Below are 24,193 nucleotides of genomic sequence, written 5' to 3'. Positions count from 1 at the left end.
ATGAGTCCTGAGCAGAGAATTTGCATATTCCCAGTGCATTCTGGGATAAGTTAAGAGTCTCCATGAGCTCAAAGAACACGGGATTTTGGCCGTTGCAGCTGAAAGGAGGACATCGGTAAACCTTCCAACAACATGGTGGAAGAGTACGTGTTCAGACATCTCCACATACTGAGTGATGGGTCTGCCCCATTTAACTACTGGGTCTCCAATTTGGACACATGGTCTGAGCTAGCTCTTTGCACCTTGGAAGTGCTAGCCTGCCCTGCGGCAAGAGTACTGTCGGAACTTGTGTTTAGCAGGCAGGGGCTGTGATCACAAACAGGCACCTCCACCTGTCCACAACCAACATGGGCAAGCACATATTCATTAAAATGAGCCAGGCGTGGATCCCACAGGACTTGTTCATATCTTTGAGCAGAGAAATATACCAGCCACACTCAGCCATTGTTATACTCCACCACAGTTTCTTCTATTTGCCATTCCTAATGTTTTGGGGCCTCACCAAACTTAAAAATTAACAAAAACAAAGAGTACACATAGAACCTAACACTGTCCCTCACTCGAGCTGCAGCCTGTCCCTATGCTAGTCAGAGCAGAATGGTGGCGCACCAGGCTATATAAGGGTACTCTGCAGCGGGATGTATTACGGAACTCTGCACCCAGCTGTATTACGGTACTCTGTACCCAGCTGTATTAGCGTACTCTGCACCAGGCTGTATTAGTGTACTCTGTACCCGGCTGTATTACCGAACTCTGCACCAGGCTGTATTACCGAACTCTGCACCAGGCTGTATTAGTGTACTCTGCACCAGGCTGTATTACTGAACTCTGCAGGGGCTGTATTAAGGAACTCTGCACCCAGCTGTATTAGTGTACTCTGCACCAGGCTCTGTTAGCGTATGTACTCTGCACCAGGCTGTATTATGGCAGTCTGCAGTAGGCTCTGTGAGGGTACCAGGTTCAGAATAAAATGGCTGCGACACCTGTGATCCAGCGTATACACTGGCCACAGAGCAGTCCATGTTCAGAGTTCAGCACTTGACACTAGGTGCCTGATTCGAACCCCGAACTTTACAGTTTGGGTTTGCTCATCTTTAGTCTCTATAAATATTTAGTGAGGCCTTTCAGATTGTATAATGCACTAACTGTGTTCCAGCACTTTGTGAATGAGATTATTTGTGACGTTGTCGAATGTGAATCTATTGCACCATGGACCAGGCATACCTTGGAGGGGAGTAACTAATTGGCTACCTAGTTTTCACTAGAGTTTCTGATGGTGAGGTAAGGCTTGTGCTGCAGGAAGCCACCAGGTACCACTCCAGGACAGTCCCCGGTACTGCATCTGATGACCCCAATTGTCAGAAATGCAGGTATGGACCCGGAATGTCAGGCAGGTTGGGATCCAAGTCACAGGACAAGCTCTGGTACAGTGACGCAGGAATGGACTCCAGTAGCAGACAGGACCAAATTAGGATTACTAGGAGAAGGGATAATGGTGTGAGTTAAGACAGAACTGGTTCTGGTTCAGATACAGACTGGACGGAAAAAGGTTCAGGTAGTGGTTCAGACAGGACAGGAATGAGTACAGGTTTAGGTTCAGATAAGGCGGGTTCAGCTACAGACACAAACTGGATGGGCACAGGAACAGTGACCTAACAACTAAGTAGCAAGAGCAATACTAACTAGACACTAAGGTTGCTCATGCACCTCCCTATAGTGGAGGGTGTCTTAAATACCTAGTGCCTCCTAGCTATAGGCTAGGGACACTTTTCTTGTGTGTGCGCTGCCCCTTTATGAAGTGGGGAGCACACTCATCCTACGCACATCACCAGGACATTTGCACAGCATGTGCAGGTTCTGGGATCGAGGAGCTGTGGCGGAAGCATATGGTGAACATATCAGCGTCCCTGCCGGGGAGAGGGAGAAGAACCATGCAGGGATGCCAGCATTACAAATGTCCTGTATGTAGTGTTGAGCGATACCGTCCGATACTTGAAAGTATCGGTATCGGAAAGTATCGGCGGATACCGGCAAAGTATCGGATCCAATCCGATACCGATACCCGATACCAATACAAGTCAATGGGACTCAAGTATCGGACGGTATTCCTGATGGTTCCCAGGGTCTGAAGGAGAGGAAACTCTCCTTCAGGCCCTGGGAACCATATTAATGTTTAAAATAAAGAATTAAAATAAAAAATATTGCTATACTCACCTCTCCGAGGGAACCGGCAGCGTTGTTTGCTTAAAATTCGCGCTTTTCTTTCCTTACGTGAAGTCCCGGCTTGTGATTGGTTGCGTGCCGCCCATGTGACCGCAACGCAACCAATCACAGCAAGCCGTGACGTAATTTCAGGTCATTCAGTATTTTAAAATTACGCTCCGGCTTTGTGATTGGTTGCGTCGCAGTCACATGGGCGACGCAACCAATCACAGCAAGCCGTGATGTAATTTCAGGTCCTTAAGGATTTTAAAATTACGTCCCGGCTTTGTGATTGGATGCGTCGCAGTCACATGGGCGACGCAACCAATCACAAGCCGTGACGTCACGGGAGGCTGGACACGCGCGCATTTTAAAATGCGCGCGAGTCCAGCCTCCCGTGACGTCCCGGCTTGTGATTGGTTGCGTCGCTGTCAACCAATCACAAGCCGGGAGGCTGGACACGCGCGCATTTTAAAATTCGCACGAGTCCAGCCTCCCGTGACGTCCCGGCTTGTGATTGGTTGCGTCGCTGTCAACCAATCACAAGCCGGGAGGCTGGACACGCGCGCATTTTAAAATTTGCGCGAGTCCAGCCTCCCGTGACGTCCCGGCTTGTGATTGGTTGCGTCGCTGTCAACCAATCACAAGCCGGGAAGCCATTTTAAAATGCGCGCGTGTCCAGCCTCCCGGCTTGTGATTGGTTGACAGCGACGCAACCAATCACAAGCCGTGACGTCACGGGAGGCTGGACACGCGCGCATTTTAAAATGTGCGCGTGTCCAGCCTCCCGTGACGTCACGGCTTGTGATTGGTTGCGTCGTCCATGTGACTGCGACGCAACCAATCACAAAGCCGGGACGTAATTTTAAAATACTGAATGACCTGAAATTACGTCACGGCTTGCTGTGATTGGTTGCGTCGCCCATGTGACTGCGACGCAACCAATCACATAGCCGGAGCGTAATTTTAAAATACTGAATGACCTGAAATTACGTCACGGCTTGCTGTGATTGGTTGCGTTGCGGTCACATGGGCGGCACGCAACCAATCACAAGCCGGGACTTCACGTAAGGAAAGAAAAGCGCGAATTTTAAACAAAGAACGCTGCCGCTTCCCTCGGTAAGGTGCAGGCTGCGTCGGAGAGGTGAGTATAGCAATATTTTTTATTTTAATTCTCTCTTTTACACATTTTTACATTAATGTTGTTTCGATACCGATACCCGATACCACAAAAGTATCGGATCTCGGTATCGGAATTCCGATACCCGCAAGTATCGGCCGATACCCGATACTTGCGGTATCGGAATGCTCAACACTACCTGTATGAATATGTCTTGGTCTATCTGGACAACATGCTAATTTTCTCCAGAGACCTAGACTCTCATCTTTTGTCATGTCTGCTCCATTCTAATGAGACTGCAACAAAACCTCCTCTGTGCCCAGTTGGAGAAATGCCTGTTTGAGGGATAAGAATTGCCATTCCTCGACTACATCATCTCTTTTAGTATTCTTTGCATGGAACTGGAGAAAGTTTCCACTTTATTGGATTGGCCACAGCCAGTTGGTCTTAAGGCCAACCAAAGATTCCTTGGCTTTGCTAATTATCACCACCAGTTTATTAAAAACTACTGCCGACAGCTCTTGTTCAGAAAGGCGTTCATTCCCGGAAACTGGTCAGAATCTGCTTTTTCAAGCCTTTCAAGTATTCAAGTCATTTTTTTTTTACATTTATTATTGTCGTGCACCATCCTGATGTAGACAGACAGTTCTTCCTTGAAGTGGATGCCACTTCCATTGGTGTAGGAATTACACAATTTCTGTAGAGCAATAAGATATGGAGTCTTCTCTAAGAAAAATTCTCCAGCAGAGCGGAATTATTCCATTGGTGACCATGACCGGCTTTGAGGAATGGTGACATCTTCTTGAAGTAGCTAAGTTGCCGGTGAATATTTATACTGTCCACAAAAACATGGAGTACCTTCAATCTCCTCATAGGCTGAATACTTGCCAAGCTTGATGGTCACCCTTTTTCTCACGATTTGATTTCATCCTCCTTCTGCTCAACTTATTACCCTCAAAGTTACGGGCAGGCTAAAAGAATGAATCAGTGCATGGAGCAGTATTTACAAATGTTCTTCAACTCCCACCAACTGGCCAAACCTGCTTCCTTGGGACGAATTTGCCCATAAAAATTCTGTTTCGGAGTCATCTGGGAAATTTAGATTTTTTACGGTGTTCTGCCAAAAACCTAATCTCCCTCTGTGTATTCCAGCAGAGAGCTCACATTATGCAATGGGGGCAGCTGTCACGGCCGGGTTACCTTCTCTGGTATCACACAATCAACAGAGCAAGAGAACAGTGAACAATCCCAAGAACTTTATTTAGGCAAAAGTTGAAAGGTCCATATAATCCACCACACAAAGGATAAAATATTCCAGAACACAAATGCAGTTCAGTTACAGGATAAAAATCCAACAATCCAGCACAGAGGATAACAGTCCATATTCCCTTCTTTCTCTCTCTGAAGTGCTGTGTTCACTTCATAGTTCCAAACAAGACTCATCTGTGTCTCACCTCCCCATTCACAGGTTAGAGGGCTGGGTCACAGGGGCTCATTGTTTCAAGAAGCTAGGTCAACATGTCATTAGCATATTAGCAAACAACATTATTCACTGACACTGTGGAGAGATAACAATACAGAACTGTGGGAAAAATATCAGATGGCAAATAACAACTCATCCTACAAGACACAGTAAAGGTACCTTCACACTGAACAACTTAACAACGATATCGCTAGCGATCCGTGACGTTGCAGCGTCCTGGATAGCGATATCGTTGAGTTTGACACGCAGCAGCGATCTGGATCCTGCTGTGACATCGCTGGTCGGAGCTAGAAGGCCAGCACCTTATTTCGTTGCTGGATCACCCGCTGACATCGCTGAATCGGTGTGTGTGACACCGACCCAGCGATGTCTTCAATGGTAACCAGGGTAAACATCGGGTTACTAAGCGCAGGGCCGTGCTTAGTAACCCGATATTTACCCTGGTTACCAGTGTAAATGTAAAAAAAAACAAACACTACATACTTACATTCCGGTGTCTGTCGCGTCCCCCGGCCTCCGCTTCCCTGCACTGTGTCAGCGCCGACCGGCCGTAAAGCAGAGCACAGCGGTGACATCACCGCTCTGCTTTACGGCTGGTGCTTACACAGTGCAGGGAAGCGGACGCCGGGGAACGCGACAGACACCGGAATGTAAGTATGTAGTGTTTGTTTGTTTTTACATTTACACTGGTAACCAGGGTAAACATGGGGTTACTAAGCGCGGCCCTGCGCTTAGTAAGCCGATGTTTACCCTGGTTACCCGGGGACTTCGGCATCATTGGTCGCTGGAGAGCTGTCTGTGTGACAGCTCTCCAGCGACCACACAACGACGAAACAGTGACGCTGCAGCGATCGGCATCGTTGTCTATATCGCTGCAGCGTCGCTTAATGTGACGGTACCTTAACACCATGATAATCAGTAAAATAGAAATATACACAAAAATGATACCCACATAGCATATCACACCATCACAACCTCTCCCCCCTCATAATAAGTGAGCACTCCTTTAGGTCTACACAGACCTCTGGCCTGCTCACTTTAGTCCACTTTGCTCCACTGTTTATAGTTCCTTGTACAGTGGCAGGAATGCAATAATCATGAGCACTTGTTGTCCATAAATTCCCGGGTCCTGGCTTTACGGTCATACCAGGCTTTTTGACTGAAGTGGGCCATTCGCGTGATGTTCATTAGCCAAGGTAGCTAGCTGGGCGAGACAGTCTCTGAACTCTAGAACGTAGGGAATGATGGGCGTTAAGGTATCTGCGATATCTCCCTCCAATTGTTCTTTCATAAGGAGAGGCCCACGGACCTTCTGCTCCCACAAAATGACTTTGCAACTCCCCAATATCATTTCCAAGGAGGATATCTGCAGAAAGTCCTCCCATAACTCCAATCCAACACAGTTTTTCTCCAAAACCAAAATCCAAACGTACCAAAGCTCTCTGTATATATTCGAGGACACCCCCCGCCAAGACAATGGGAATTCCCGGGCCCTGGTGAATTGCCTCAGGTCGAACCACACGGGTGTCAGCGATAGTCAGGAATGCCCCCGTGTCTCTAAATCCTGACACTTTGTATCCATCAATTAAGACACCCTGCAGGTGGCAATGCCGTTGCTGTGTATTTCTGATGGACAAAGGCCGGAATCCGTACACTCCAGAAGGGGTATCTATGGTGCCGTGGTCGGTGGTCCACTCTGGTGGGGGTGGTGGTAGCTCTTCCTCAGGCGGGATGGAGTGCACAAGATGCACTGAACGAGGTGGGGCTCCCTCCGAATCCTTGAGGGACAGCCAGACTGCAAATGTCCAGGTTGCCCACACCCGTAACATCTCCTCTCTGTGATACCCCCAGGTCGTGGTCGGAACTGTTGGGGCCCAGGATTGTGAGCTGTGATTGTCATTGGCCTGCGGCTTTGTGGAAGGGCAGATATAATCGGAGTGGGACGGGATGCGGGAGAAGGCCGTGGTTCATTGTCCAGAAGCCTCCTCCATTGCGGTCGGATAGTAAAGGCTTCATCGGACAGGGCTGCAGCTCTATCCACGGTGCACGGCGTGCGCTCCCGGACCCATTCCCGGACCTCTGCGGGGCACTTGGCAAGAAATTGTTCTATAAGGAACGCCTGTATAACATCTTCCACAGTAAAGGCGTTTTCTGCTTCCAGCCATCTCCGACATGCCTGGGACATCTTATGTGCATACATCCTAAACCATCTCCCCGAAGTGCATGGGAGGTCTCGGAACTTGGCCCTATATGAGTCTGGGGTGATAGCATGGTAATCCAGGATAGTCTGCTTCACAATGTTATAATCCTGGTTCTGCTGGGAGTCAATGGTTCGGTAAGCCTCCGCCAGGCTACCGTTCAGGAGTCCCACTAACAAACGCATCCAGCCAGAGTGGGGCACCTCCATCACAGCACACTGCTGCTCAAAGTCCTTGAAGAACCCCTCCACATTTCCAGAAGCCTCATCAAATGGCTTAAAGTCTGTCCTGGTGATCCGTACAGGCTCCCGGATCGTTGGGTTTACATTCCACATTGTAACGTTACTCCCTCTTTCAAGCTCCATTGCTTCTTGTCTCCGTTGTGCCCAGCGGGCAGCCTCCTCCTTGTACTCCTGAGAGACGCATGGGCCCAGAACCGCCATCTCTTCTTCGTACCACACCACCCACTGGCTTTTTGGGGTGGGGGTCCTCGTCTCCAGTGCTTGTCCTTCAGATATATGGGAGTAGGTGGTCTGGCTGGCACCCACCAGTAGATCAATTAAGGCCTCTTTAGTCAGTCCCTGGTAGTTCAGGCCTAGGTCTCTGGCTCTCTCCTGTAAATTGGATACAGTCCAATTTCTGTACTCACTCTGTGTGTTGTTCTCCATTAGGTTACGCTCTGTTGATCCCGCTGCTTGCCACCAGTTGTCACAGGTTCCTTCTCCGGTACCACACAATCAACAGAGCAAGAGAATAGTGAACAATCCCAAGACCTTTATTTAGGCAAAACACGAAAGGTCCATATAATCCATCACACAAAGGATAAAATATTCCAGAACACAAATGCAGTTCAGTTACTGGATAAAAATCCAACAATCCAGCACAGAGGATAACAGTCCATATTCCCTTCTTTCTCTCTCTGGCGTGCTGTGTTCACTTCATAGTTCCAAACAAGACTCATCTGTGTCTCACCTCCCCATTCACAGGTTAGGGGGGTGGGTCACAGGGGCTCATTGTTTCAAGAAGCTAGGTCAACATGTCATTAGCATATTAGCAAACAACATTATCCACTGACCCTGTGGAGAGATAACAATACAGAACTGTGGGGAGAATATCAGATGGCAAATAACAACTCATCCTACAAGACACAGTAACACCATGATAATCAGTAAAATAGAAATATACACAAAAATGATACCCACATAGCATATCACACCATCACAGCAGCGTTGAGAATCTCTCCCGCCATGTGCTCACCCACCTATCCACTGTCCCCCCATGTGCTGACTTCTCCCATCTGTGCTCTCTTCTTTGACCCGTCTACCCCATGTGCTCTCCCCTGTCTCTCTTCTTCCTGTGCTGTATTCTCCCCTCAAAGACAATACTGACATTACAGCAGGAGATCGCAGAGGATACATTTTGTGAGGTAAAATATTTTTTAAAAACAGTCAATGAAATATTTTACCTCACAAAATGAATCCACTGTGATCCCCTGCTGTAATGTCAGTATTGTCTTTTCCTTCCTCCCCTGCCCAGGAGATGTGGTATCCTGGTCAGACACAGTCTGTACATGGTCAGACACAGTCAATTTTTAAAATGAACTTTCATTCGTGGGAAAACCCCTTTAATGTGACCAGCTTCCTCTGCCTGTAGGCACGTCGCGCATCTGCCGCCAGGATCAGCCGAATGATTCACTGCGCCTGCGCGGAATTCACACAGGCGCAGTTAATCAGACCGCTGCCATCTTTTGCAGACAGCGGCGGTCACATTAAAACTGTAAGCGCTCCTCCTGTACAAAGATAGCAGCAGTCAGTGAATCATTCGGCTGATCCCGGCGGGGGCGTGTTCGCGACGGTGTTCCACTGGTGGTACCATGCGAGAGGCTGCGAGTGTGTGTGAGTGTGACAGTGTGAATGTGAGTGTGTGTGGTACGTACGGCATATAGAGTGTGTGTGTGAGTGTGAATGTGAGTGAGTGTGTGTGTGAGTATGAATGTGAGTATATGTGTGAGTGTGTGTTTGTGAGTGTGAGAGTGTGAGGTGCGTATGGCATATAGAGTGTGAATGTGAGAGTGTGTGTGTGTTTGAGTGTGTGTGGTGCATACGGCGTAGAGTGTCTGTGTGTGTGTGTGAGTGTGATTGTGAGTGTGTGTGTGAGTATGAATGTGAGTGTGTGTTTGTGAGTGTGTGTGAGTGTGAGAGTGTGTGGTGTGTATGGCGTATAGAGTGTGAATGTGAGTGTGTGTGTGTGTTTGAGTGTGTGTGGTGCGTACGGCGTAGTGTCTGTGTGTGTGTGTGTGTGTGTGAGTATGAATGTGAGTGTGTGTTTGTGAGTGTGTGTGAGTGTGAGAGTGTGTGGTGCGTATGGCGTATAGAGTGTGAATGTGAGTGTGTGTGTGTTTGAGTGTGTGTGGTGCGTACGGTGTAGAGTGTGAGTGTGAGAGTGTGAATGTGATTGTGAATGTGTGTGTGTGTGGTGCGTATGGCGTATAGAGTGTGTGTGGTGCGACGGTGTTCCGCTGGTGGTACCGCGCAATAGGATGGTACCAGCAACAGTTTCCATATTGAGACACCCATCACTTGGATGTCCCAATATGGCGGTCGATGAACTTCCTCCTCTTGAAATTCTGGGATACGGTGACATCTGGACAGAACAGGAAATGAAAACATTACAAGGCAATTATATACATAGATAAACCCGGTCACATTCTCACTTAAACTACCTCCTATTCCAAAAATTCCTAATGCTTTTCATGTTTCTCTACTACGTCCTCTGGTTCTCAATTGCTTCTCTCCTACAGTCAAGACTGTTTCTGCTTCTGCCTCTGATCCAGACACGTAGTATGAAATAAATGAAATTATAGACTGTAAAAAGGTTTGTAGTAATCTCTTCTACATAATAGACTGGAAGGGATATGGTCCTGAGGAAAAATGTTGGGTGTCAAAAAAGGATATAAATGCTCCAATCTTTTTTAGACTCACGAGGTGAGATGGATCTTCTAAGCCCTGGTTGGGAACACAGATCTCAGACGCCGGTACAGCAAATGGGTGAGGCATGCAGGACAGAGATAGCTGGGATACTGGAACCCGCAAGCAGGTGGGAGACGTCCAGGAGATCACAGATACACAGCTGGGATACTGGAATCTGCAGGCAGGAGACCGGGGATAGGCAGCTTGGATTCTGGAAACCGCAGGCTGGTTGAAAATGTCCAGGAGGCCACAGACAAGCAAATGGGATGCTGGAAACTTCACGCAGCCAGGAGACATCAAGGAAACAGCAGGCAAGCAGCTGGAATGCTGGAAACCGCAGGTAGCCAGGAGACATCCAAGAGACCACAGACAGGGAGCAAAGCAGATCAAGCTGTACTGAGAAACTCACAGTCTTAGTAGCACTGAATTATTGATACCAAGGCACAGGTGTGTGTCTTTTTGATCCTTATATAGGCCCGGGCAAATGCTCACATGGGATCATTCCAGGCCATCTGCAAAGCCCAAGGTGAAGCAAAATACAGTCAAGCGGACCGGGGTCAGGGAAGCACAGAATGGATCTGAAACTGGTGTGTAACAATCTTTGCTCAAAGACTCGTCTGGGAAGGCTCTAAGAGAGCGTTCCTGTTACACCTCTGTCCCGGGTATCCAGGTCTCCTCTTCTTTCCCTTGGGTCCGCTGCCCTCTATTATATTGGGTCACAAACATAATTTGTAGGGTGACCCACTAATTCCTATACATAAAAGGATATGGGAGATGTATAAGCAGTCAAAGACATTATGACTGTTGTCCCCATAAATTAACATTCAAACTAGGCCACCAACAATTGTATCAGGATCATTGGAGGCAGATAAACCGTTTTTTTCAGATTATAAGACTGTTTTTTTCCCCAAAATTTTTTTGGGAAATGGGGGTGTGTCTAATAATGTGAATATACCATACCAGCCGCGGTGCAGCAGGGTCCCAGGGTCGCATTGACCAAGACGCATGGATCATAAGAAGAATTACCATTTTATAAAAAAAAAAATCCTATTTTTCTCTTCTAAATTTGGGGGGGGGGTGTTATAATCCAGTGCGTCTTATAAACTGCAAAATACGGTAATTTTGAGTGCTGATTGACAATTTGTACATGCACTGAAGAAACATATAATTGCAAAAGATGTAACCGCATTTAAAACAGTGCAGCGCTCATTATATTGAGCCTGCAATAAAGAAGCTACCAATTGAGAGACCGCCCTGGGCTGGTATGTTAAAGTTAACAGAGGGCAATATCATCCCATTATGGGATTAGATGCCCTGGGCTGGTATGTTAAAGTTAACAGAGGGCAATATCATCCCATTATGGGATTAGACGCCCTGGGCTGGTATGTTAAAGTTAACAGAGGGCAATATCATCCCATTATGGGATTGTCCCCAGAAATTAAGTCGGTTTTACTGTGCACAAAGCAGTACCTGAAAGCAGCTACCGATAATACTGTGCTGCGGCAGCGGTAGTGTGTATATACCGCTCAGAGTATCAGGTGCGATCTCTCCCCATACATGCCATGACACGTGGAGTGCTAACAGCAGGGATAGACACACGCTGTGTACTGCGTAAAGTCTCCGCTGTGACCAGGTGCGAACTATGTTATCGCTCAATTGCTACGATCTGCCTCATATGTTGGTATTGATGACCCCGACAACCTCACATATTTCTAACTATAAGACATGTGTCTCGATGTGCATTTCGCTGGTATACCGGCTTTTTCTAAGGGCCCTTAGATGGATGATATTACCCTTGTGAGGCAGTGGCTGTTTTTACATGTGAGGGTCACTGTACGGTGGTGTATTGAGGCAATGAGAGGGCATTGCAGTCACAGGCGTAGCTGTGGTTGCAATGCTGACTAAAGTGAGTATAGTTCTTGGAAATTCTGGTTGTCCAAGGCAGATTTAGGGAAAACCTGCTCTGGGCTTTAGTGTATTGAAACAGACTACAGATGGTAGTGATGCAGTCCATTTCATCTCGGGCTGGGTTTTCCAGGTGGCTGAAAGCCACAGGTTGCTAGATAAAAACTCTGCAGTATAGGGTTTGGGTGTGTCAGGGTCAGACTCAGTGTCAGTCTGGTGTATGCTAGAGGGCAAAGCAGTGGACTCTGCAGAGCTCCTGTTTGAGGCAAAACAGGCAAGCGGAGCCAAGCAGCCAGGGGAGCTGAGACTCCTGGCACCCATAACGTGTATAATGGTGCAGTCGCCCACAGTAATTGGTCAGAGGAGGTGGACTGGCATGTTTAGTGACTGTAATCCAGAGGATATGGTTCTGGGTTGCGATCCGGAGGATATCGTGTGCTGTGATTTTGTGAGTTGAACATTAAAGAGACTTTTGTATTGGAACTTTGCTGAGTCACTGCCTCATCACTGCACACGGTGCTACCGCTGCACTACACCCTCTATTAACTTTAACATACGAGCCCAGGGTGGTCTCTCAATTGGTAGCTGCTTGGTTGCAGGCTCAAATTAATGAGCGCTGCACTGTTTTAAATGTGGTTACATCTTTGCAAATTATATGTTTAAGATTCTTCAGGGCATGTACTGTATAAATTGTCAATCATCACTCAAAAGTATATCTTATCTGCCTCCAATGATCCTGATACAATTGTTAGTGGATTAGTTTGACTGTTAATTTATGGGGACAACAGTCATAATCTCTTTGACTGCTTATACATCTCCCATATCCTTTCATCTATAGGAATTAGTGGGTCACCCTACAAATTATTTTTGTGACCCAATATACATCCGTATTGGGTGTATGTACAGCAGTTTTACACACACCATTTTAATATACATGGAATAAAAGTTACATTTTAGTTACACATTATCTTTTTTTGTTTTTCTGTATTGTATTCATAACCTACTGGTGGTGTACATCGATGTGTAACTTTGTCCATTGAGGATAGATTAATCACAAATTACATTCATTCCTGCTGCGTTCAACTTCAATGCTCTGTGTGCCAAGTTCTCGCTGCCCATGTGCCTTCCTGTTTGTTGCATCAATGCCTGGGGGCCATGTGCTCAGCTGGGCAAGAGGTTTAGAGAATCCACCTCTCCAGGTGAGCCTAACAGTAGGAAGTATCATATTTACATCAAGCACTGTGCAATAAAAAAAAACTGTCTGTACTGCATATCTGCCCTCATCATTGTGCAGGTTGTCAGCCACCTTGTGAACAGACAATCTAACCAATCTGTTGCTAACATTAAATAGAATATGTGACTGATGTCCTGCTCTTTCTTAGGTGGAAAATGAGGTGGATCCAGATTTCTGTTACTTGAGTCTCCTCGAGATGATGAGTGCACTTTTAGGAACAGGATCTCTGGCTTTGGTTTCTTCCCTAAAGTTCAGCATGGTACTATTAGCCCATTATCCAGAAGTTCAAGGTATGAATAACACAGTACGCCTTTTATAGCATGTCCTAAATAAAGAAATGTAAAATAATAGTCAGGGGCGAAAGCAATCACGTCAGAACTTTGACATTGCAGATAATACAGAGTGACGAGATTCATCAAACTGAAAAAGAATTTTCAATTGTCCCTTCATGAGGACATCTAACATCAGGCACCTCCCCATTTCTAACTCAATAAACCGTCAGCATTCCACCGGCGCTGTAAAAAGGACTGCCACTCCGCTACACGGCTCGGCCCCAAGAGACCAATAGGAGGGCCTGAGTCTCCACTCCCTCTTAACCTTTAACACATCTGTTTAGCAGCCTGGTCTCCTGAAAACAGAAAATGTCAGCTTCAACCCAACTGTGAAAATCAAAGGCCGCAAATCTAGCTGTATTTGACTTTATGCTGGCGACATTAATGGACCCCAGCTTCAACGGAGTGGGTACCGCCATCATTGGTGATTGAGTTAGATGGCTTTCTTCTTCCCACTCCCCTTATCCTCTGCCTCAGAGGAGGGATCCTTCCCCCTCATGTCCATAGAGGTTTCCATTCCCACATTTTTTCTTTTTATCATCCTCATCTCTGGACTCTGGGCCAGTCCCTCCCTCCAAGGACCTTACATCCCTAGACGAAGGAGACTCGGCAACTCCTGCATATTACGCCGAAGTCGGAATCTCACCCTCTGCTTCTTCCTCAGAGGAAGAGATGTTCTCAAGGGCTTGGAACCGGTTAGAAAGACCAACCAGAGAGGAGTCAGTTTTTCCTTCCTTAGGTACCTTGGTCAGAGTGGGAGAAGATGTTTTATGTCCCTTCTTTCTCTTCTTGTTGGTGCCGAGCTTACGCTTGTCTTCTAGCCACTGCCTATTATCCTCATCCATACTTTCATAATGGTAGGATTCTGAGGAAGTGGAATTTTCCTCCCTGTGGATCCTCCTGACCTCCTCATCCAACTTATCATCTCTCAGGGTTTCAGTAGCAAAACTAGCGTCCAGGACAAGGGCCGCCTCAGTAGCACGGAGCTCGCCCAGCTCCCAGTAACAATTATGTGGGTACTATGAAATCTGATTATATGGGATAAAACTAGTCTGAGACCAAAGCTGAGACAAATAACTATTTCACAAAGAAAGAAGTAGAACATAAGCAAGCAGAGACTTTCCTGCAATTGTAACAAAGTGACAGCCCAAAACAGAAATGTCAGCAAACGTAGAAGCGGGGTGCGACCGCTCATACAAACACGTCCAGCAGTAATATGCAGCAAGAGTGCGACCGGCATGAGTAACGAGGCAAAGCACCGAGTAACGAACAGCAGCAGGAACTCCAGAGGCAAGCCAGGAGGAAGCTCAGATGCAAACAGCAACAAAATACTCAGGCAAGGAGGATCTCCAGACATGGACTTAAATAGCATAGCAGACAGGAAGTTCCAGGACAGGGAGAAGTACCAGACTCCATCTTGGACTAGGGCAAAACAGGCTCCATGGAAACATCCGGAATCCTTACACTTTCTGTCCTGTCTGCGCTTGTCTAGACGCTTCAGCTGGGCAGGCGTCTTTTTATTGCTTTTCCTCCTTAGCCCCTCAGCTTCCTCACCTCTTGCTAGTCCCTTACCCAGCAAAATCAACCTCATGGCTTTCTCCTACCGGGGTCATGACTGCATTAGCGAAGGAGCGAGGACAGCGGCTGAATGGGTGACCTAACTCACCACACAGATGGCACCTAATCTCCACACAAGATGCAGCAAGATGGCCAGTATCCCCACACAATGCACATTATAGCACAGTGCAGTTTGCACTGAAGTGTGTGGGGTCGCCATCTTGTGACAGAGCTTTGGTTGCCCCTGGTAGGATACCAGGGTACGATCCCTGCTCAGGAAGGCAAATGATAGTATGTGGGCAACCGTACCACCTGAACTCTTAAGTTTTACCATAAAAGTGCCAGGCCCCTGACAAGATACCAAACTCATCACGGTTTTTCTTTGGCATTTCCTCCACCTCTCCATATGGCTAAGCCACGTCATGATGTAATAACAAGAAAGCGACTCATTACAGGTCATCATGGTCACTTTCTTGACTTGGTTTTGGCGAGACACCGCCTGAACGGCAAAGTCTCACCAGCCGGGCTCATTTTTTGCCAACTCATAGTGTGACTAGAAGAGCTCAAGCCCCTCCAGCCGAGCAAAGCTGACATCAAACTCAGGCATGGCATAGGGATGTATCAAGGCATAGATGTCAATCACCTTGAAGCCCATCCTAAGCAGCAGCTCCACAACCTTAGAGGACACACATCACTGCCCCTCCACCGAAGACAGACCACATTCCTACGCACACTACCTAGCCCGACAGTTGGGAGAGACCACACTGCATCCCCCCCTTTGCTCTCGGAAGGCAGCGAGGCCATGCCTCTATCCAGAAGGATAGATCAACCTCTCGACCCTCTACCATTAGTGATCTCTTCCCCTTCTTTAGAGCCTCCATTAGATGCCACTGAAACATGCCTGTTGTGAATTCTGCTCTTGGGCTCCCTCCGGTGGATATAAGTGGTAGTGCTGCTGTCTTTGTATCGCAGCATTCATCAGGTGTGTCCACTTATTGCAATTCTGACTGGGCTATTTAGTCTTGCTTGACCCTTTAGTTAGTGCCAGTTGTCCATTGTTTCCTGGAGGATTCACTTCCCTGCCTGGTCTCTCTTGCTTGCTGTTCATTTCAACAAAGATAAGTGCTGGCTTTGTTTTCTGCAGTCCACATGCTGTGGGCCTGATCGTACTAGTTATTTTCCATGTTTTGCCTTGTCCAGCTTGGTCTGTATAAGGATTTGTTTAGCCAAGCTGGTATCTCTGGAGATGCAGATATACCCTCCATGCCTTTAGTTAGATGGGGAGATTTTGTATTTTCTGTGGTGGATATTTTCTAGTGTTTTAATACTGACCGCATAGTACTCTGTCCTATCCTTTCTATTTAGCTAGAAGTGGCCTCCTTTGCTAAATTCTGATTTCAGTCTGCATATGTTATTTCCCTCTCTTCTCACAGTCAATATTTGTGGGGGGCTGTCTATCCTTTGGGGATTTTCTCTGAGGCAAGATAGTTTTCCCTTTTCTATCTCTAGGGGTAATTAGTCCTATGGCTGTGTCGAGATGTCTAGGGAGTGATAGGTACATTCCACGGCTACTTCTAGTTGCGGTGTTAAGTTCAGGGTCTGCGGTCAGTACAGGTACCACCTTCTCCAGAGTACGTCTCATGCTGCTCCTAGGCCACCAGTTCATAACAGTACAACTGGCCAACAATGAGTTAATTGCATCTCAGAAGAAGGAAAGGAAAGTGCTGAGCCATTTTTTTTTCTGTAGTCTGTTGTGCCTTTTCTTTCCTCTTTACCTCTGGGTGGTTCAGGAGTTTGGCGCTGGTATGGACGTTCAGAGATTGGCTTCTCATGTGGACCAGCTTGCTGCTAGAGTACAGGGTATTTCCGATTATATCGTTCAGACTCCGGTTTTAGAGCCTAGAATTCCAACTCCTGATTTGTTTTTTGGGGACAGGTCCAAATTTTGGAACTTTAAAAATAACTGTAAACTGTTTTTAGCTCTGAAACCCCGTTCCTCTGGTGATCCCATCCAGCAGGTTAAAATAGTAATTTCTCTGCTGCGCGGTGACCCTCAGGATTGGGCGTTCTCCCTGGAAGCTGGAAATCCTGCTTTGCTTAATGTAGACACCTTTTTTCAAGCGCTAGGGTTATTGTATGATGAACCTAATTCAGTGGATCATGCTGAGAAGACCTTGTTGGCCCTGTCTCAGGGTCAAGAAGCGGCAGAATTATATTGTCAGAAATTTAGAAAATGGTCTGTGCTGACTAAGTGGAATGAGGATGCCTTGGCTGCAATTTTCAGAAAGGGTCTTTCGGAATCTGTTAAAGATGTTATGGTGGGGTTTCCCACGCCTGCTGGTCTGAGTGATTCTATGTCTCTGGCCATTCAGATTGATCGGCGCTTACGCGAGCGCAGAGTTGTGCGCGCTGTGGCGTTGTCTTCCGAGTGGAGTCCTGAGCCTATGCAGCGTGATAGAATTGTGTCTAGAGCTGAACGACAAGGATTCAGACGTCAGAATGGGTTGTTTTTACTGTGGCGATTCTGCTCATGTTATTTCTGATTGCCCTAAGCGTACTAAGAGAATTGCTAGTTCTGTTACCATCAGTACTGTACAACCTAAATTTCTGTTATCTGTGACCCTGATCTGCTCATTATCGTCATTTTCTGTCATGGCATTTGTGGATTCAGGCGCCGCTTTAAACTTAATGGACTTAGAATTTGCCAGACGTTGTGGGTTCCCTTTGCAGCCCTTGCAGAGTCCTATTCCTTTGAGGGGCATTGATGCTACACCGCTGGCTAAAAATAAACCTCAGTTTTGGACACAGCTAACCATGTGTATGGCGCCAGCTCATCAGGAAGATTGTCGTTTTCTGGTGTTGCATAATTTGCATGATGCTATTGTGCTGGGTTTCCCATGGTTACAGGTGCATAATCCGGTATTAGATTGGAAATCTATGTCTGTGACTAGTTGGGGTTGTCAGGGGGTTCATGGTGACGTTCCTTTTATGTCAATTACCTCCTCCCCCTCTTCTGAAATTCCTGAGTCTTTGTCAGATTTCCAGGATGTATTTGATGAGCCCAAGTCCAGTTCCCTTCCACCGCATAGGGATTGTGATTGTGCTATCGACTTGATTCCAGGTTGTAAGTTCCCTAAGGGCCGACTTTTTAACCTGTCTGTGCCAGAACATACCGCCATGCGGAGCTATGTTAAGGAATCTTTGGAGAAGGGGCATATTCGGCCATCTTCTTCACCATTGGGAGCAGGTTTTTTTTTGTTGCCAAGAAGGATGGCTCCTTGAGACCCTGTATTGATTATCGCCTCTTGAATAAGATCACGGTCAAATTCCAATACCTTTTGCCTTTGCTTTCTGATTTGTTTGCTAGGATTAAGGGGGCTAGTTGGTTTACTAAGATTGACCTTCGAGGGGCATATAATGTTGTTCGTATTAAGCAGGGTGACGAATGGAAAACTGCGTTTAATACGCCCGAAGGCCATTTTGAATACCTTGTGATGCCATTCGGGCTCTCTAATGCCCCATCTGTGTTTCAGTCCTTCATGCATGATATATTTCGGAATTATCTTGATAAATTCATGATTGTATATTTGGATGATATTTTGATTTTTTCAGATGATTGGGAGTCTCATGTGAAACAAGTCAGGATGGTATTTCAGATCCTTCGTGATAATGCTTTGTTCGTGAAGGGGTCTAAGTGCCTTTTTGGAGTACAGAAGGTTTCTTTTTTGGGCTTCATTTTTTCTCCCTCATCTATAGAAATGGATCCGGTTACGGTTCAAGCCATTCATGATTGGATCCAGCCCACTTCTGTGAAGAGCCTTCAGAAATTTTTGGGCTTTGCTAATTTTTATTGCCGCTTTATTGCCAACTTCTCCAGTGTGGTTAAACCCCAGACCGATTTGACGAAGAAGGGCGCTGATGTGGCGAATTGGTCCTCTGCGGCTGTTTCTGCCTTTCAGGAGCTTAAACGCCGATTTACTTCTGCCCCTGTGTTGCGTCAGCCGGATGTCTCCCTTCCATTTCAGGTTGAGGTTGACGCTTCTGAGATTGGGGCAGGGGCCGTTTTGTCTCAGAGGAATTCTGATGGTTCCTTGTTGAAACCGTGTGCCTTCTTTTCTCGAAAGTTTTCGCCTGCGGAACGCAATTATGATGTCGGCAATCGTGAGTTGTTGGCTATGAAGTGGGCATTTGAGGAGTGGCGTCATTGGCTTGAGGGGGCCAAGCACCGTATTGTGGTCTTGACTGATCATAAGAATCTGATTTACCTCGAGTCTGCCAGATGGCTGAATCCTAGACAGGCCCGATGGTCCCTGTTTTTCTCCCGTTTTGATTTTGTGGTCTCGTACCTTCCGGGTTCTAAGAATGTTAAGGCGGATGCCCTCTCTAGGAGCTTTTTGCCTGATTCTCCTGGGGTCCTTGAGCCGGTCGGCATTCTGAAGGAAGGGGTGATTCTTTCTGCCATCTCCCTTGATTTACGATGGGCTCTTCAGGAGTTTCAGGCCGATAAACCTGATCGCTGTCCAGTGGGGAAACTGTTTGTTCCTGACAGATGGACTAGTAAAGTGATTTCTGAGGTTCAATGTTCTGTGTTGGCTGGCCATCCTGGGATTTTTGGTACCAGAGATTTGGTTGGTAGGTCCTTTTGGTGGCCTTCTTTGTCACGGGATGTGCGTTCTTTTGTGCAGTCCTGTGGGACTTGTGCGCAGGCCAAGCCTTGCTGTTTCCGCGCTAGTGGTTTGCTTTTGCCTTTGCCGGTCCCTGAGAGGCCTTGGATGCATATTTCTATGGATTTTATTTCAGATCTTCCAGTTTCCCAGAGGATGTCGGTTATCTGGGTGGTTTGTGACCGGTTTTCTAAGATGGTTCATTTGGTACCTTTGCCTAAATTGCCATCCTCTTCTGATTTGGTTCCGTTGTTTTTTCAGCATGTGGTTCGTTTGCATGGCATTCCGGAGAATATTGTGTCCGACAGAGGTTCTCAGTTTGTCATCATGTTAGGGCATGTTAGGCTATGGGTTGAACTAGATGGACTTAAAGTCTTCCTTCAACCTTAATAACTATGTATGTAACTATGTAACTATGTTTCTAGGTTTTGGCCAGCCTTTTATGCTAGGCTGGGCATTGATTTGTCTTTTTCTTCCGCGTTTCATCCTCAGACAAATGGCCAAACCGAGCAAACTAATCAGACTTTGGAAACTTATTTGAAATGCTTTGTGTCTGCTGATCAGGACGATTGGGTGGCTTTCTTGCCATTGGCCGAGTTTGCCCTTAATAATCGGGCTAGTTCTGCTACCTTGGTTTCACCCTTCTTTTGTAATTCTGGTTTTCATCCTCGTTTTTCTTCAGGGCAGGTAGAGCCTTCTGATTGTCCTGGGGTGGACTCTGTGGTTGACAGGTTGCAGCAGATTTGGGCTCATGTTGTGGACAATTTGGTGTTGTCTCAGGAAGAGGCTCAGCGTTTTGCTAACCGTCGTCGGTGTGTTGCTTCCCGGCTTCGGGTTGGGGATTTGGTTTGGTTGTCTTCCCGTCATGTTCCTATGAAGGTTTCTTCCCCTAAGTTTAAGCCTCGGTTTATTGGTCCTTATAGGATTTCTGAGATTGTCAATCCGGTGTCTTTTCGTTTGGCCCTTCCGGCCTCTTTTTCCATCCATAATGTTTTTCATAGATCTTTGTTGCGGAAATATGTGGTGCCTGTTGTTCCCTCTGTTGATCCTCCTGCCCCGCTGTTGGTTGATGGGGAGTTGGAGTATGTGGTTGAGAAGATTTTGGATTCTCGTTTTTCGAGGCGGAGGCTTCAGTATCTTGTCAAATGGAAGGGTTATGGCCAGGAGGATAATTCTTGGGTTGTTGCGTCCGAGGTTCATGCTGACGATTTGGTTCGTGCCTTTCATTTGGCTCATCCTGATCGGCCTGGGGGCTCTGGGGAGGGTTCGGTGACCCCTCCTCAAGGGGGGGGTACTGTTGTGAATTCTGCTGTTGGGCTCCCTCCGGTGGTTATAAGTGGTATTGCTGCTGTCTTTGGATCGCAGCATTCATCAGGTGTGTCCACTTATTGCAATTCTGACTGGGCTATTTAGTCTTGCTTGACCCTTTAGTTAGTGCCAGTTGTCCATTGTTTCCTAGAGAGGATTCACTTCCCTGCCTGATCTCTCTTGCTTGCTGTTCATTTCAACAAAGATAAGTGCTGGCTTTGTTTTCTGCAGTCCACATGCTGTGGGCCTGATCGTTCTAGTTATTTTCCATGTTTTGTCTTGTCCAGATTGGTCTGTATAAGGATTTGTTTAGCCAAGCTGGTATCTCTGGAGATGCAGATATACCCTCCATGCCTTTAGTTAGATGGGGAGATTTTGTATTTTCTGTGGTGGATATTTTCTAGTGTTTTAATACTGACCGCATAGTACTCTGTCCTATCCTTTCTATTTAGCTAGAAGTGGCCTCCTTTGCTAAATTCTGATTTCAGTCTGCGTATGTTATTTCCCTCTCTTCTCACAGTCAATATTTGTGGGGGGCTGTCTATCCTTTGGGGATTTTCTCTGAGGCAAGATAGTTTTCCCTTTTCTATCTCTAGGGGTAATTAGTCCTCCGGCTGTGTCGAGATGTCTAGGGAGTAATAGGTACATTCTGCGGTCAGTACAGGTACCACCTTCTCCAGAGTACGTCTCATGCTGCTCCTAGGCCACCAGTTCATAACACATGCCATCCCCAGATCCCAGAGATGAGGAGGATACCCTACTTCCCCGGAGGTGACAGTGGCATAATTTCTGACACCTGCTGCCACCACCGGGGGGGGCAACAGGACCAGCCACCACATCCACACCAACAGTATCACTATTACCCACCTCCATAACCCCCTCACCCTCCACCAAATCAGCAACCACACCACTAGACAAAGAATTTTCATCATCCATATCCACCACCAACACATTCACTCCTGCTGGACTAGTGAGAGCAGGGGGTGACATTTTGACCTTCACATCATCAGGCACAAGGGGCTCAGTCTCCTCCACAGAACTGGAGGTGGCCTCACCCAGGTTTTATGTGTGCCCTCCGCATCATTAGTTGGTAGTTTCCGTTGCTTCACTGCTGATGCCAGACGCTGCTGATCCTTAGGCACTGTGAGGTGCTGCTGATCCTTTATATCACAATCTTACTGATCAGCGGTGCCAACACAGAACAGGACTTTGGGAGGACCGGAACTGCCAGCCCTGGTAACCCCCTCATACTGCCGCCACTTCTCAACTAATTGATCAGCGGCAACAGCATTCAGGGGCACCGAGACTAACCCCTCTCACTGAGGAGTGCACCACAGTATTGTGGCCTGACCGTATGCCCACCGCCTGGCCGCCCTCACTGTCCAGCCTGTCGGCTGATGCACCTGCTGCTACATCCCCGCTACTACAAGCAGAGACGGAGCTCTGCGCCTCACTACCATGCTTTGTAATCTCCCCTCGGTGGGCGGTGTATGTGTAGTTAGTCATTCCCTCCCATCTCTCTGACTAACCCTCTAAGTCCCCTATCATAACTAAGCAAAACTCAGGGAACTACAAGTCCTAGCACAACAATATTATTTTGGGCTTACAGCGCAGAGGACCTCTGCAACACATACCGGCCATTTACAACCCTATCGGTCACTGTTTCACCATCATAATTACAGATACGCCTGTGACTGCCACACCATCCCATGGCCCCAACATGCCTCCGTGCGCATACACAGCTGCACCAGGGGTCACTGCCTCACAATGTGCAGAGTGGAATTCCACTATGTCAGCAAATCGCATATTAACCTGTTAACTAGCATGGACAAAGAGCTCTGTATCGATGCAAGTTGATGACCTGAGCGATGCGAATGGCAGAAATTAGCACACAGCTTCCGTGCTTTCTGTAGCAGCTCACCAAGGCCAGGATAGTAGCGGAGAAAACACTGTACCACCAGGTTGAGGACGTGAGCCATGTAAGGCACATGTGTGACTTTGCCTTGCCGTAGGGCTGCCACCAGATTCGCACCATTATTGGACATGGCCTTCCATGGATACAGGTTCAGCGGAGACAGTCATTGATCAAACTCAGCCTCGAGGAGTGTCCACAACTCTTTAGCTGTATGACTGCAATCTCCAAGGGATATCTATTTTAACACTGCCTGATTGTGGTGAGCCCTGGCTGTGCAGTATGGAGGTGGTGGGGATTTGCTCGGCACAGTTGGAATGCGTGTCTCATTAAGCCAGAGGTTGAGGGCGCAGGTGGAGGCCCTGAAGGAGATAGAGGAGGCAGAAGCAGTGGAGGCAGTGTTAAATGTAGAGGTTTGTCCTGTAAGCTTTGGGGATTCCAAGACTTGTGGAGCAGCGCCTGCCCCCACAGCCACCAGAGTCATCCAGTGCCCAGTGGGCTGTCTGCAGTGCTGAGAGAGGGCGGAGTATGGTGAACCGGACAAAGTGCTGGACCGTGAGAGAGGTGCAGGTGGAGATATTATGGTGGATTGAGAAAGTTGTGGTGTGCTTGTTCTCTGTCAAAAACAGCAGGCATGTCTGCTTCCGTTACAGATGACGGCAAGTTCTCAGTCATCGTGACTGGACCGGGTAAAAAAACAGAGATTCTGCGGTCGAAGACCTGCATCTCAATAGTTGGCACGGTAACACAGGAGAAGGAAGAAGCAGCAGATGCGATTGAAGGGATGGCTGATGGTTGTTGAGGTCCTCTGGTTCGCATTTTAGTGCAGTAGGATTCCCAGAGTAACGCATGTTGATTGCACATGTGAAGGTTCATACATGGAGTGGTCAAGTTATTGCACTTTTTACTTCTACTCAGTTTTTTTCCAAAGTTGGCAGATTACTTGAGTTGACTCATCCTTTGCAGTGTGAAAAAGGGCCCAGGTTAGGCAACCCTTGCCTCCTCTTCAGACCTGTGGACACTGCTGGTCGCAGCCATAGTTGTGGCTGAGGATGCATTGCTCATCGTGGCTGCATCACATGTCTGCAACGTACAGCACAACGTATCTTCCTCCTCAAATGACCTACTCAGCTGTGTGCCTCTATGTTCACATCAACTGGGAGCTAACACCTCATCATCATCCTCTGTGTTATCACATTCCTTGCCCTTGGAGTTGCCCTCCTCCTCTTCCTGCCCTGACAGCACAGTACAGTCCACGTGAGCCTCAGATATCCAGATATCTCTAAGTCTCAACAGGATCAACCCCCGG

The 24,193-nt window shown here is 47.3% G+C and overlaps 1 protein-coding gene across 1 annotated transcript in view; it reads left to right on the top strand.

Annotated features, from left to right (window-relative positions):
• The window catches only part of LOC143783132 (cytochrome P450 2C20-like), a 225,111-nt gene that overhangs the window by 114,066 nt on the left and 86,852 nt on the right, over window positions 1-24,193 (top strand). The window contains exon 7 of the mRNA XM_077271429.1: window positions 13,260-13,401. Within this exon, the coding sequence (XP_077127544.1) occupies window positions 13,260-13,401 (142 nt within the window). The remainder of the gene's footprint in view (window positions 1-13,259; window positions 13,402-24,193) is intronic.

Source organism: Ranitomeya variabilis, chromosome 6, assembly GCF_051348905.1.
Source record: "Ranitomeya variabilis isolate aRanVar5 chromosome 6, aRanVar5.hap1, whole genome shotgun sequence".
In the NCBI taxonomy this organism is placed as follows: domain Eukaryota; kingdom Metazoa; phylum Chordata; class Amphibia; order Anura; family Dendrobatidae; genus Ranitomeya; species Ranitomeya variabilis.
This window is presented reverse-complemented; position numbering and strand designations above follow the sequence as displayed.